The following is a 14,887-nucleotide window of genomic DNA, read 5'->3' as shown; positions in this document are numbered from 1 at the left end:
CTCATAATGTGTATGCTTTCCTAGATATAATGTTGTAAGCTAATTGTTTATTATCTTAATGTACTATTGGGAGTAATTGTTTTCTTTGTACAACATTTTTTTTTGGAGGGGGGGGGGGGAACTTGTCAATCGCGGGTTTGTGGTTGCTATGTGTTATTCGCAAATAGTTAAGTAGTGCTGGCTCAAGCCTAAGTTTGACATTAGGTGCTAGTTACATTTATCAAATTCGAGGAGTGACATCATATTGAATCCCACTAATAATTTGGTTAGCAAAATTATTTCATCCATTAATTCTATCTGCTCGAAAACCACTTGTAGATGATGTTGGCTAAGCTTCCTCGATCGACCAACACATGCTTAACATTAAAATTAGCGGTGTTCAAAGAAATTACCAGAACACTATTGTTCGGGAGTTCCAAACAATCCAGATCATACTCATTAATTATGATTGTCTCGGCGTCGAGGTTTCAATCTTGTCAAACATTTTCGACAACTAATTTGATACTTTGGCCTTCTTTGTAGTCGACATTGTCACTCCACTAATCTTCTCTCCCTTAATAAGCATGTTTATTTATTTTTGATCCATATGGCTCGCATGGACGAGTGTGCTTTCCGTACTTTCATCATTTTTTATGTCCCATACAATAGTCCTCTATCACCTTAGATCCAGATTCATACCGTTGGCGCACCTCACCCTAAGATCCGACCTCAAGGTCCCTCTAGTTCTCAATTAATAACGAGGAAGTGGATGAGCTTTTCAGGTTGTTTTGAAGACCTATTCTCCCAGAGTGTTTGCTGGAATCTTGCTATAAAGTCTGCGACCAGTTCGAAACCACCATGCATGATTTAATAAATGTCGGCTCACCTTGATCGTGCCTTTGCAATTTTGATGTTTGTCTTAGCATAAGCATCTAAAATGACCCCAATTTGTAGTCCAATTGGGTGTGTATCCTTACAAACCCTATCTGAAGCTCTTCTATGAGTACTTCTATCGAGTAGTTGATCATGTTCGGTTTGAATTTTGTTAGGTCGTCTCTCCAATTTTTATAAGCCAATATTCTAGTGAGTGTCTTTTGGAGACCTTCCAATTTCACCTTTTTCTTGTTTGTAACACAACTCGTTAGCGATCTAAACATATCCACCATGAAGTATAAAACATCATTGGTGTCGCATATCTCTCTTTTCTTCCTAGAAGATTCATGAGAAAAATAGTTAAATTAACTATAAAAGAAAGTTGAAAAAGTTAAATCAACATATAGTTGCTCTGACCGCACCGTGGCGCCAAATTGTGTACGCTAAAAAATGGTATCATTGAATTTATAAGAGTTCAAGTGCACACATCCAAATCAATCTATCTATTTTGAGTTTGTTTACTACTCCCTCCGTCCGGAATTGTTTGTCATGGTTTCTATTTTTAGAGTCAAACTATAAAAACTTTGACTAACATTTTAAGATGTAATTTTTCATCATATTAATATGCAACAAAATTGCAATTTATAGTACTTTTCATATAGTTTTAGAATATCTAATTTTTTTGTTTAAAATATCGAATTAATGTGATCTAATTTAACTTTGAAAATTAATCAAATTGACTTTCGAAAAGCGCAACATGACAAACAATTCCAGACGGAGGGAGTAGCAGTTAAGACTTAAGTAAAAGCAAGATAAAAGAGTAGATAATATAGATCAATATATATATATTTCTCTCCTGTCATTTATGTGTTTCTTCCCCTCTCTTCAGGGGTGTATCCCCATGGATCGATTTACCTAGTCTTACCTTCCAACCACACCTTGTCAATTTGCGTCTATTCTTCTTTATGTCACGTGTAACAGATAAGTTTCACGTTTCACCCAATACTTCCAATACAATTTCAATGTTTATGAACAACCTGTTAATTTAGGAAGATTTGTATAAGAATCGAGAAAAACTGCTAATCTTCACAAATTATGAATTTTTATATTTGTGAGAAAATACAATATAAGAAATTCAAATATAAAATTTCAAACTTCAAACGATTGGTTAATTTTATTTTTGGATATTTTTACACCCTAAATTACTAGAGTTCGTTAACCTGAAGTAAACCGTACTGGTTTATTACCCTTCATGCCCCAAAATTTAACAGAAATAGCCTATAAAGAGTTAAAAAAAAAAAAAAGTAAACGATATAATAAGATAGTTTCACTTATCATCCTCTCCGTCGATCACCGACCGACTTATTGCCCCCTAATTCCAATCCCCGTATTTGAAAACCTAGAAAAATCAATTTCACTCCACCGCCGTCTGCCGGCCCTTCTCCGCCGTGAGGGAACACTTGTGTTGTAGTACAGTTAGAGAGAGAGGAGATGGAGCACCAGGACAATGAATACGATGATGAACACGAGCACGAGGTTTACGGAGGAGAAATACCTGATGAAGAAGGAGAGATGGATGCCGAGTATGACACATCTGCTGCTGCTGAATCTGAGGATGACCCAAATGCTAAGGTTGTTAGCTTTACGGATTTGAATTTGAATGAATTTGTTTATTTTAATGTCTTTACTGGTATTTTAGTTGTGTAACCTTGATTTATTTTATTATCTGGTGTGTATAGGAGTTAGAGAATATGAAGAAGAGATTGAAGGAGATTGAGGATGAAGCAGGTGCTCTTCGCGAAATGCAGGCTAAGGTCGAGAAGGAAATGGGCTCTGCACAAGGTTTTACTCATTTGGCAGTATTTTTCAAGTACTTTGCACTACTCACATGTCTGGAAACTCCAATCCTAACTTAAACTAAGAAATACCCCTTGATCCTTGCAGTGCCAAGACAGATACACTCTCATTACACGATATCTTTCTTCTTCTTTTTTGTTATAGAAAAAGGATTAAATGAATCTGTCACTGATGAGTGGATCAAATTTATGATCTTTGGCCTCATTTTGTTTTGTATTTCTAGTTTAGTTTATTTGTCCCTGTAAGTAGTGGCCTCTGCTCCCTTTTATAATAAAGAAAGGAAAAAAATTTAGGGGCTTATAAGGTCTTATCGAGGTGATGGAGAAAGAATGATCATTCTCATGAAAAATATGATGTTATTGGAGAATTCTCGGTTGCAAGAGGTAGAAACATGAAGGTGGTTAGGTGTTTATGCAGTTGACTGTGTATTAGGCATTGACATAGGTTGTACTGCTAGTGCTGTACAACTCAACTTTACATTGCATTTTCTTTTTGGTCTAGTTGATAACGAACACAGATATTGGTGACATTTTGTCCAATTATTCATTTATACTGCTTCCACTCAGTACGTGCAAGAGGTCTGCAGACTAGGCAAGGTAGTTGTCATTCGTGTAGTCACAATCGCTGATTGTTTGCGATCATACTGTTAAGTTTCACAGCACAGAATCACCAATTTCAGAATAAATTTTATTCTTTTTAGTTGGAACTTGTAACGGATCCCTGGAAGTGTAAATAGTATAATAAATAATTGAAGTGGAAGAAAATACAAAAAAATCTAAACTGTAACATTTGGTGAGGAAAACTTGATCCAAATGCACAGGTCTATTGCTGGGAAGCATGTTTCAAAGATGGGACAAGAACTCCATTTGTGGTTACTGAATTTTGTGAATCAGCAAAGGAACAATGTTTATATATAGTTATGTTGACTTTGAGTACATCATGTTTGGGTGGGTTGCTTCTATTAAGTTTTTGCTAGAGCTTGATCTTGTTCCTGCTGCCTTGAGACTGTAAAGTGTAATCCCTCTGAAATTGTTATTAAGGCACCTTTTTTTTTAATAAAGTAAAGGATTTCATTGCAGGGGCATCAGGAAGATGCCAAGTTACAAAAGAAATAGACTTTTTGCTGAAGTACAAGAAAGGTAAAAAAAATACATTTGTGGCACCAGTACATGGAGTCGAAGCTAAAACTACGGAGTTTACAAAGTCTAAAAACATGTCAAGCGCTATTAACACTCAACAGATGTGAGAAAATTCCAACTGAATTTAGCTTTAAGAGAGTAATTAGGAGTTAATACATCATTGAAGCAGCTGTGATTCCTTCCAGTCCATATTACCCAAAAAAATGACTGCTAGAGTCATCCTCCAAATGTTCTTGATGGATTTGTCAACTGTCCAGAATATCCACTGATGTAAGACTCCATTATAGACTTAAACATGCTCCAAGTAGTGGCGGATCCAGGATTTTGACCAAGGGGGGTCATCATTTTAAAGAAGTGAGCAGCAAAAGATTCCGTTGAACTTGTTCATAAAAAAATTGATCTTAATTTAATGACAAATGAGTTCATAAAAAAAATTAAATCTAAATATAAGCTAAGACATCATTAAAAATCAAAGTAACAATATAGTAAATAAAAATTAAAATGCTAGTGCAAATGATATATAAAGGAAGAGAGGGGAAAAAAAGGAAGAAGAAGATAATCATCATCTAATTTTGAAAAATGAACTAAAGATGTTTGAAAAAATTATCTTATTGGAAGTATGAAAATAAGATACTTGTGGTGGAGGATATTTGTATTACTGAGACACATAAGCACACATATGATAAGTATTTTTATTAGATAACAAATGTTTTACTAGTGAAGAGTATTAGGAAGGAAATTTCAAGAACTAAAGCCTATGATCGTTTTATAGTTGGAAACCTAACTTGTGGTACAAAAAGGCATTGAGAGGATAAGTTCAGAGCGAGCAGGAATTGAACTCGTGACCTTAAGGAGATTATGAATCCCCCCACCCGGCCACCCCCCACAACCCAATTGTGGAGCTAGGCTATTAGGTTCTGTTAAGGGGGTTCAAAACATAATATATATCAGAAAAATAGAAGTTCTGATCTTATATACATTAGTGTAATTTTTCGATGAAGGGGGTCTCCCCCACCTGGATCCAAGAGAGATCATAGAGAAAAAAGAAGAAGTCCTAGTCTCCTAGCTGTGATGGACAATGCAAAAAGAAATGGTTGACACTTCCTAAATTCTGCTTTCAGGGATAGCATCTGTTGACAAGAGTAATTTCTTTCTGCTAAGATTGTCTTTAGTCTGGCATGCATTGTTGAGTTGCAATTGATGGGTAGGTGGTTCCTCTTCTAGAGATATCTTAATGTTATCACAGCACCTACTTACTGATGGCTTTGGACATCAATGACACTTGCCTCTTCAAAAAACAGAAATGGAAACTAAAATAAGTATTTTTCTTCATGAAATTGCACCAGCCACCAAGTGCTGGAAACTGTACAAGTACAATGATTGACTTTTTCCTTCCTACTATAAGGAATCTGTAAAGTCGAGTTGAAATGATTTGCACTTTTCAAGTTACACCAAAAGGCTAAAAACTTAAAGCAACTAAATTTTATATAATGAGTAGCAATTGCTTTTCCTCCAAAACATTTTGAGTTTCTTTCCTTCCAAATTGTCTACATCATGAATGATAGATCAGTCTACACAATGTCCTGGGTTATTTTGTTGTTTGACTACTCCAGTTGCTTATGACCTCCTTAAGATGTTGGTGTGTGCTTTTTTTTCTGTTTTAAATATTCAACCGTCAATATGCTTGAAGAGAAGTACAGAAGTTTTCTGATTTAGCAGTTTAGAAAGCTTAAAGAAATATTACTGAATAAAGCCACAAGATTCACATTTCAAGTCTTAGGCATAAGAAACTCTAGCTTGACCTTAGACAAGTATCAATTAATAACCTTTCTGGCCCAGTGGTTTGGGCTTGGGACTTCCATGATGAAGGTCTCAAGTTCAAAACCCCTTGCCAGCGAAAGCAAGGGGTTTGCCTTTTGGGTCGAGCTCATCTCACCAGGTTTGCCTAGTGCGGGGTACCTTTCCTATGTGGTTTGCGAGCTATTGCATAGGAGCGGGTTTTTTACCCTGTGCGCACCCAAAGGTAGCGGCTGCGGGTTTCCCTTTTATCGTCAAAAAAAAAAGTATCCGTTAATACACTCTGTTCTTTCTGATGGGTAGACGACTTCAGAATTGTAATCAACTACTATATTTTAACAGATATTGTGCTTAGTTAGATAGCTGTGAGGAAGAAATATATGTTTCATGAAGTTTGAAGTATAATTGTAAACCTCAACCTTGTGAATTTTTTTGAGTCTCAACAATTTGTTTGTTGACGAACTATTCTTGGGAAGGTTTTATATGCTTAGTCAAAGGCTCAAAAACTTGTCAAAATTTGATTTTTGTTTTAACTTCTCAATTTGCTTGGTATATTTTTAAAGAGTTGGCATTTGTAGAACTATTACGCATTTCAATTTGGTTGAAAAGATTGTTTGAGTATGCGACCCATTTTTGGTAAAAGAGAACTAAGTTATGCTACAAAATGACTGGTATTGTATCTCTCTGCTGCAAGTTGTGGTTAGGAAACTCTTGGCTGGAATAAAATTTTTGGATGTACTGTATTTAGTGTATGCTTTGTTTAGTGAATCGATGGTTATTGCTGCAATTCTGCATTGGCCTTTTGACTTGAATGGATCTACTCACTCGAGGAGTAAGATGAATATTGCGATGGTAGTGCATGTTGTGGGATAAAGATAGCTACATGGTAGGTGCAGCAACAAGCTAAAGTAGAGGTTGCAAGGATTTTTTTCCTTCACTTGAAGAAGGTGGGATTAGATGGTAGTTGGGTGGAAAAAATTCCTAGAATGAGGCCTTTGACTGTGTTTACAAATGAATATACGTTAACTTGATCAACCAAGTTTTTAAAGGTGTTGCAAGATCATGTAGCTCCTTGTGTTTTTCGTTTTTATACTCTTAAAGTTAAAGCCTGACTTTCTTCTTTTGAAATTTTTTTACTGCGTCAGTGCAATTCAATTTGTTGATTCGAGCAAGTGTGTTAATATTTTGTTATTTATTGTATTTTCAGAATGTAATTGAATTCTTATTGATAATTGTTGAAAGCCCTTTAACCCTCTGCAAGCAGAAACAGCTGAAACCCTTCTTAGTCCACCAGCATACAAGCCCTTGATTGATCATTTTTGACCGAACTTCTATTTTTCAACTGGTAAAGTAGTAGGAAACTTTTACCAAACTTTTTATGCCCCTTTTGTTAATGAGATAATCAGTAATGAAGATTCCGTTATTGGTTTGGGAAATAAAAAAATTTACATATGCCTCATGTGGCCGAATTTCCTTTTGTAGAATGGGCTTAATTTTTTCACTCTAGCTTTTTTATTTTTGTTTTAACTGGATTTGTTAACAACAGAAAATCGAATTTAATTATGCATGTTATCCTGGAATTCTACTAAGGCACCTGCAAGAGAATCAATCAAGGACAGTAACTTCTTGGTCCTGATAATGTTATCTCTACAATTTTGAAGCTCATCATGGCTGCAATTTTTATTTAATCTCGAACCTCAAGGCGTTAACCAACTTTTGACTAGCTATTATTGAGAGGCAAATCACTGACTCCATCTGGAGAAAGCTCTGTAGTGGTAGGGACGTTTCCACTCAAACTTTGTGGTTTTATTAATGGAAGAACTAACAAAGGACTAGGTATAACAACGGCTTTCTCTACCCCAAATGGCACTGTTTCATCTTCAAAAGTATTTTCAACCTTAACAGCTGACTAAATGCTCCGGGAAGGATCATTTTGGGTTGCCTTTTCTTGGTCTTCTCATTAGTTCAAGTTATATATGTGAATGGATCTTCATAAAAAAGAGTTATATGGTTGTAGAAGTGTGTTTCTAGTGCCTATAGTTAAGTATTTTCCTAATCAATGTATAAGACGTACTAAGATTATTTTCTTTGGTCCCATCATTTTCTTATCTAGTTTTTCTTATGGAAACAAATGAAAAGATTGGCTTTCCTCATAAATGTTTGATCTTCTTTCCTAATTGAGAACAAATTCCATGTACTTTCAGATTAGACTCTCTTTTTTGTTGCAAGTTTAGAGTCTTTCTAGACATTCTTCTACATGATTTCTAGGAGTCTGAGTTTGAGGGGTTGTATCTATGATTGGGTTTTTCGAATTTTTCTGGTCACAAAGTTTGTTTAAGTTGCTTCTCAAACTTGGAATTATTTAAACAAGATACCGGTACATGAGTGCCAAATCTGTAATATCTGTTGTTTGGGCCTCATGATTCCAGACCAGGTAGATCTAGTTAGAACAGTAATAGCTATGGAATTTATACAATAACCAGTTTCGGATTTTCTCCTGCATTTCAACGGTGGGACTACTTATTCTTGCATTGTGGAAAAATTGTCATTTGTGAATAGTGATTCCATTCCCCCAGTATTGGTTATGTTGTGAGTAGCTCGTCTAATGTAATAGTGTAATACGTCAGTGAATGAATCTTTTTACATAAATCTCAAGTTTCTCTTTGGTACATTGTTAGTTTGATGACAGTTATCTACCTGAATAAATAAGTATTTATTGCAATTTTCTTGTAAGTACTTAATATATACTTTAAAGTACTGTTATGCCAAATAAATCCCTACTTGTCTCCTTTCTATTGGTAAATGGCTTTGACCACTTGTCTTCCCAGAGAAAATTGGTTTCTTCTAAAAGATGCCCGTTACATCTTCTTTTCTTTCACCCTATAAAAAAGTAGATGTTCTTGTTGGTTAGCTAAAACTTGGTCTCTAGGTTGGCTTCCTTCATCGGTTCTTCCAATCACCTATAAGACGAGATATCTTGCAGGAAGATGACTGGAGAAGTTCGCTGCTTTGTACCTAGGCGATCTTTGTGGCCAATCCCAGCACCTATCAGTGGGCTCTTTTTTTTTTTCCCTTTTTGCACTCTGTTCTTTTAATCTCAGATATATCTAGAAAAAGAAATCTATTTCAAAGTGAAAATGGTGGTTTATTTTTCCCTCTTTCTTTGATTTATTGGTTTCTTTTTGCCTTCCTCCTTTTTTGTGTCTGTTAGCTATATTCATTCTGTTCTCGGCATGATTTTCTAGATCCATCCTCTTTCAGAAATACTTTTAAGTGCTAATTTCTTCTTTTACACACAGGAACTTGTCATTTTGTCTGGTTTCTTTTTGCCTTTCTCCTTTTCTGTGTTTGCTGTATCCTTTCCTTCCTGTTATCAACATGATTTGTAGATCTAGACCATCCTCGTATAAAATACTTTTAGGTGCTAATTTCTTGTTGGACAGACTAGCTTGTCATTTGACTTGTTAAAGGGAAAAAACTTATATTTGGCCCATGAATTTGGTTACAGTTGATTACTCGTCTGTTTGTTCTAGGATAAAATGTGATACTGGTAGAGTGTATATGGGAAATTAGGCTGCGCCATTGGGTATCTAAAGGGAAAGAAATGAATTAGACCAAACTCGGTCGATAATAAGGGACACATTTGGCTTGCGTTAGCTATCCATTAAAATTTATTGTAATTGATTTGTAGCTCGTTTCATATTATATGGGAAACTTAGTGCTATTGGAAGTCTTTATTTTGTTGCTATAAATGAAGAGCAATGGTAAGCAATGGGTTATTACTTATTACGTCATGGGTGAAGCGTCGTTTTTATATAGAGAGGCACAAAGTGATCCCAGGTAGGCACGGTTGAGTCTTTGAATCTGCCTATAGAAAGAAAAAGATGGACAAAATTAAGGAAACTAGTATGCTGCTACGATTTTGACATTTTTCATCGTTTTCTTCTTCTTGAGGTTTAACACCTTCTCTACAGTTTTGTGATGGATTGAAAAAAAAAACATCTATTATTTCTGTTGCTCACTTCTTTAGATTTACATCTATCTCTTTTTCCTCTTCAAACAATGAATCTTTCTTCTTCTCTTAGTGTGTGAGCCTTTTCTTGTTGGACTTCTTTTTTGCTCCTTTTTTACTCTTACTACATTTATTTGAGTAATTAATATGCAATATTTGTTGCAAATTTACTCTTCCCTTATTGTTGATTGTTTGCAAATTGAATATCAATGTGATTGAAGTTATTGATGTATGACCTTGTTGAAATTACATGTTAATGATGTTTAATTTGAATTGTTGGATTAATATTGCCATTATTGTAGACTGGGTGATGATAATTGTGATTTGATATTTTAATTTCTTAGTTCATACTTATTACATGATCTTATCAAAAAAATTCATATATGTTATGAGACTTTTTTTGCTTCCATTAATTGGACATTTCCCTCAAAAGAAGTGCAAGTGTTGCTACTTGTATACACACCACCCTCCTTAGACCTCACTTGTGGGATAACAAAGGGTTGTCTGTATGCAAGAAGCAACATTAACACTTCTTTTGAGGGAAGCACCCAATTAATGGAAACAGAAAAATCACGTAACATATATGAATTTCTTTGATAAGGTCATGTAACATATATGAATTAAGAAATTAAATATCAAATCACAATTACTATCACCCGATGTACAATAATGACAATATTAATCCAACAATTCAAACTAAACATCATTAACATGGTCATACATTAAGAACTTTAATCACATTGTTTTCAATTTGCCAATGATCAACAATAAAAAAAGAATTAATTTGTAACACATACTGCATATTAATTATACTCAAAATATAGCAAAAATTACAACTTAATGGTAGCTTTCTAAAAGTTGAGTGGAACTTTAGGGTGCTTCTGAAGGTCTCGCAATTCTCGGATGCATAGAAGAGCAGTGAGTGCGTTTCACTTAAGGTTTAGAACTTCTGTTTTTGAAGAGAGAGTGTGGAATTGCCCCCAAGGCCTAGCGTGAGTGGCAAAAGGTGGAGGATTTGATTAGGTCGCAAGTTCAATCTGTACACCATGCAAAGGGAAGCCTGGTATTTAAGTGGAGAAGGGTAGAGGGGCGAGCCCCTTATCCACCGAGTTGTGATTGGTCCAAAGGGGGCGGGTCACAAATGGATTTTTCGGTTATCAAGAAAAAAAAAAGAGTGGAATTTTTTCCCTTTAGTATCAGAGCCCATCCTCCCAAAAAACAAGGGAAATCCAAACAACTTACTGTGATTTCTTGTCCTAAATGTTATATTTGAAGTGAGGAGATGGACATTGTCAAAATTGCTTATTGGTTATTTGTTGTTTATAAATTGTTCTTATGTGCTTATGTACATGTGTGCAGATCCAACTGCTTCTGCTAGTCAGGCTGAAAAGGAGGAGGTGGATGCACGATCCATATATGTCGGTAATGTGAGATTTTCGCCTTTTCCTTAACATATAGATTTGTTTTTTTCCCTACATGACAAGTTTCTACTAATAGCATCATCCTTCTCTTCATAAGGCTTATATTGTGTTAATCTAATTACAGGAATTAATTTATAGTTCAACCTTATCTGATTATTTGCTTTTGTATTTTAATCCATTGACAGAAACTGCAGATTACTTTATTGCTCAAAAATTGGTTGCCTATAGATTACTTTATATATGTTGTCTTACCCTTAAGACAGAACCATTCGATAAAGGTGCACACACTTTAGTACCACAACACTTATACTAAAGCACCAATTGAGAGAGGTGAAGTGCATAAACTGGGCTTCAGTGAGCTTCATGCATTAATGGATTTAAGCAAGCTTTTACAACATTATCAATAAACCGAAGAAATATGAAATAATGTCGTAAGTACGGTAATTCAAGAGATTTTGGGGAGAATCAGAAACCTAAACAATACATCATTATTAGTGCACCTTTTACTTTTGAAGCTCATACTAACTATTATACCACTCATCGTTAGTCTTTGAATGTGGCTTGATATTTGCAATGCTATATTCTTAATACTCCTTATGTGACTCCAGCTTTTGGGACCGGATATCTGAAGTGAGGCCACCCCCCATCCCCACCCCCCAAAAAATTAAAATATGCTGACCCCCATCTCTTGTGAAACTGCTTAAGAATAATGTCATTTGAGTTTTTTATTTTTTGTTGCGTTTCAACTTCAGGTAGACTATGCCTGCACACCTGAAGAAGTTCAGCAGCATTTCCAGTCCTGTGGCACTGTTAACAGGGTGACTATCCTGACCGACAAGTTTGGCCAGCCAAAAGGTTATGCCTATGTCGAATTCGTTGAAGTGGAGGCTGTCCAAAATGCACTTATATTGAACGAATCAGAGCTTCATGGGCGGCAGTTGAAGGTCCATAACAATCATCTGAATGATTTCTCAACTCTCTTTCAAGTTTCACCTTCTAGATCTTCAACAACTATGATTTTTTTGTCATGTATAGGTATCTGCCAAGCGGACAAATGTTCCTGGTATGAAGCAATTTCGAGGAAGGCGATTTAATCCTTATGCAGGATACCGCCCTCGACGTGCGTTCGTGCCTGGTGCTCCAGTCTTTCCTCCTTTTGGGTAATTACAATGATGCTATCCTCTGCAGAACCTTTATTTTGGTGTGCCAATATATATATTATACTTCGACATTCTATTATCTAGTGCTCGAGAGAACCCCCTCTCCTTGGGTCTTCTTCCTACTTCTCTTTTTTGAGAGTCGAGGATTTGAGTTGTATCCCCTAAACTTTTTGTTCCATGGATATTTATGTTTTAGACAGTTTCAGAATGCATGAGTGGTACTGTTTTATTTGTTACATGGGGCAATTTCTTTTTTCCTTTCTTTTTTCTGTTCTTTTTATTTTTGTCTGGGTATGGGAGTGCTTAAAATGTGTATCAAGACATGAGCAGTTCATAGTGCAACTTGCCACCCTAGATGCTAGATGAGCTACAGAATCATGAAAATAGGTCAAGGGATTTTCTATGGTACGTGACAAATAGGGTTGGTGGTTTTGCGTAAAGGCTAACATATTTTAAAATATGTGTTGCAAAAGAAAAGGAAAAGGCATACAACCTTGTCTCTGTCAATCTTGATCTTTCTTTGAAGTACAACCTCCCCTTCTCTAGCCCAACCCAATAAGAGAAGGCATAAAATTGTTCACTTACCAAAACAAAGTAGATCTTTGCTTGACCATTCTTCTGGGGCTAGACGTCTTTGTCTGACTCTAGGATCAGGAGCAAAGTGCTGGGGACAGGGATCAAAGCAGTTTCCGTCCTGACCAATAATATTGTTCTGGCCCTTGTCACTTCACTAAACATTGGGTTAAAGCTCAGTTTATCTCTTTTTTTTTCGAATTTCATTCAAGTTCCAGTATCCTGTCAGTTGCAACTTCATGTCATTTATCTATCACTCAATTTCTGAAGGAAGTTAAGTTGAATTGTAAGTGGTCCCCCCAACTTGGATTCCACCTATTCTGAATGCCTTATGGGGTCTGGACTTGCCACGTAATCTACTTGAGCACACATTTGTTTGATCTGAAATGGTAACTTTTGTGTTTAATGTTCTTTCCAAGGGGTTAGCCCTTTCTGTTGGCATTTTGACTAAATATGACCTAAAGTTCTATGTTTCTGGATTAGCAGCTCAGCTACTCGAACTTGTCTGTTTTCAAGTTTATCAGTGTGCTTTTATTGATGGAAGGGTCAAGTCAGCAATTCACTGAAATAAACTCCTATGTCTAATCTATGTTACACAATCACAGTTACAGATACCTATATAAAATGCATCACTTGACTGGTTTTTTAAGACATAACATCACAACACTTGCAACGCATTCTGTGACCCCTTTTTGTACTGGCAGTACGTTCCAAAATCAGCTGTTTTGTTTTTGTAATGCAAATGTTAGCAACAATGCTCCCTGTACTACTTGTAGGGTATGAGAATAGTATAGAACTTACTTGTAGGGTATTTGGTTGCAGTAACACATCTCAACTTATATTGGTTCAACATAAGTTGTTTATAAGATTTGTTCAGCTGAATTTATTTCCTATTATCCTGTAAGTATTCCTGATAGGCTGGTACTGATCTTTTTAATATCAAAGAGAATTGAAATTGGTTTGAATGCTTTATGCCCTTCAGAACAGAGAGCTGAACTTCCCTAGATTATAATGGAAGAGTAAATTTTCAGATATTTTTTCATCTGGATTACAGTGTTCATAATCAGCATGCTCTCAAATGTCCTCCTTGAAGCTATAATATAACAGTTAATTTTTACTCTTTTGTTTTATGTTCACCGTCACTCTGATGTTTTGTCTTCTCATGTTTCAACTGATGCCTGCATGATGATTACATCAAACATTAGTTAACAATTGTCCTGTTATCATCTTATTTGCAGAAGGGTTCCAAGGTTCAGACGCCCCATCCGCTACAGACCATACTAGTGGATTTTAAGCTGGATTGCTGGCCTTCCCGAGAGGAGCATGGTGCTTGCTTTGTGAAAAAGACATCTCCTTGTTTTACTCTCTTTGGTTACCTTTGGGAGGGCAAAGGATGTTATAATTCAAATTTCTTGTACCATTTAAGTCATGAGCTGACATAAATTTCAGCTCTGTGGATGATATTTTAGGTTTGTGGGGATAGAGAAGTTATTTCTGTTGCTGGCTTGCTCAGGTGCTTGCATTTCGGGCAGCAAAAGGAAAAGACAAACAAAATAGATATTTGGTGTAGATGGTTATATTCTCTTTGAATTATGTCCTCTGATTTGATGGGGTAAGAAAAGGTGTGTTTTTAGTTTGATTTTTGTATAATGTGGTTTGGTCACTCTTAAGCTCCTCTCTCCTAAACCTCCTTGTCCCCCGACTTCAAATCCTAGTGGCTACACACAATGAGACCAGTGGTGTTTAGCTTTCCGATAGGACTATTTATTTCATATCAGGGTGGATACAAAATGTTTTGGTAGAGATGGAGATTAAGATTTTAGTGTCGTAAAGTGTCTCGTGAATAGAAAACGCACGAAAATAACAACTAAAGTAACCCAAGTTGGTAATTGCACAGGTAGGGTTGGCAAATGGAAGGATTGGATCGGATTTGCATGGGTTGAATATGATTCGAGAAAAATTATTTGAATTACAATTCATTCAAATATAATATGGGCAAATATGGTTTGGACAAAATGGTTTTAACCCATTTAAAGAAATTTGTTTTCAAAAAGTAAATGCACCCCTCCCACATTC

At 35.8% G+C, this 14,887-nt stretch overlaps 1 protein-coding gene across 1 annotated transcript; it reads left to right on the top strand.

Moving 5' to 3' along the window:
• Positions 1-2,175: 2,175 nt before the first annotated feature.
• Positions 2,176-14,477, top strand: LOC107015003 (polyadenylate-binding protein 1-like). The gene is made up of 6 exons (XM_015215148.2): positions 2,176-2,484; positions 2,592-2,694; positions 11,017-11,084; positions 11,831-12,022; positions 12,114-12,238; positions 14,050-14,477. The coding sequence occupies exons 1-6, from the start codon at positions 2,344-2,346 to the stop codon at positions 14,093-14,095; spliced, it is 675 nt and encodes a 224-aa protein (XP_015070634.1). The 5' UTR covers positions 2,176-2,343; the 3' UTR covers positions 14,096-14,477.
• Positions 14,478-14,887: the final 410 nt, after the last annotated feature.

The sequence above is a fragment of the Solanum pennellii genome, chromosome 3, assembly GCF_001406875.1.
Source record: "Solanum pennellii chromosome 3, SPENNV200".
NCBI lineage: Eukaryota > Viridiplantae > Streptophyta > Magnoliopsida > Solanales > Solanaceae > Solanum > Solanum pennellii.
Note: the sequence above shows the minus strand (reverse complement) of the source record. Positions and strands in the feature narration are given on the sequence as shown.

Coding starts and splice junctions, on each gene's coding strand:
- LOC107015003 (XM_015215148.2), top strand. CDS start 2,344: ATGGAGCACCAGGACAATGAATACGATGATGAACACGAGCACGAGGTT. Junction 2,485..2,591: donor AGGATGACCCAAATGCTAAG/GTTGTTAGCTTT, acceptor TGGTGTGTATAG/GAGTTAGAGAATATGAAGAA. Junction 12,239..14,049: donor CCAGTCTTTCCTCCTTTTGG/GTAATTACAATG, acceptor TCTTATTTGCAG/AAGGGTTCCAAGGTTCAGAC.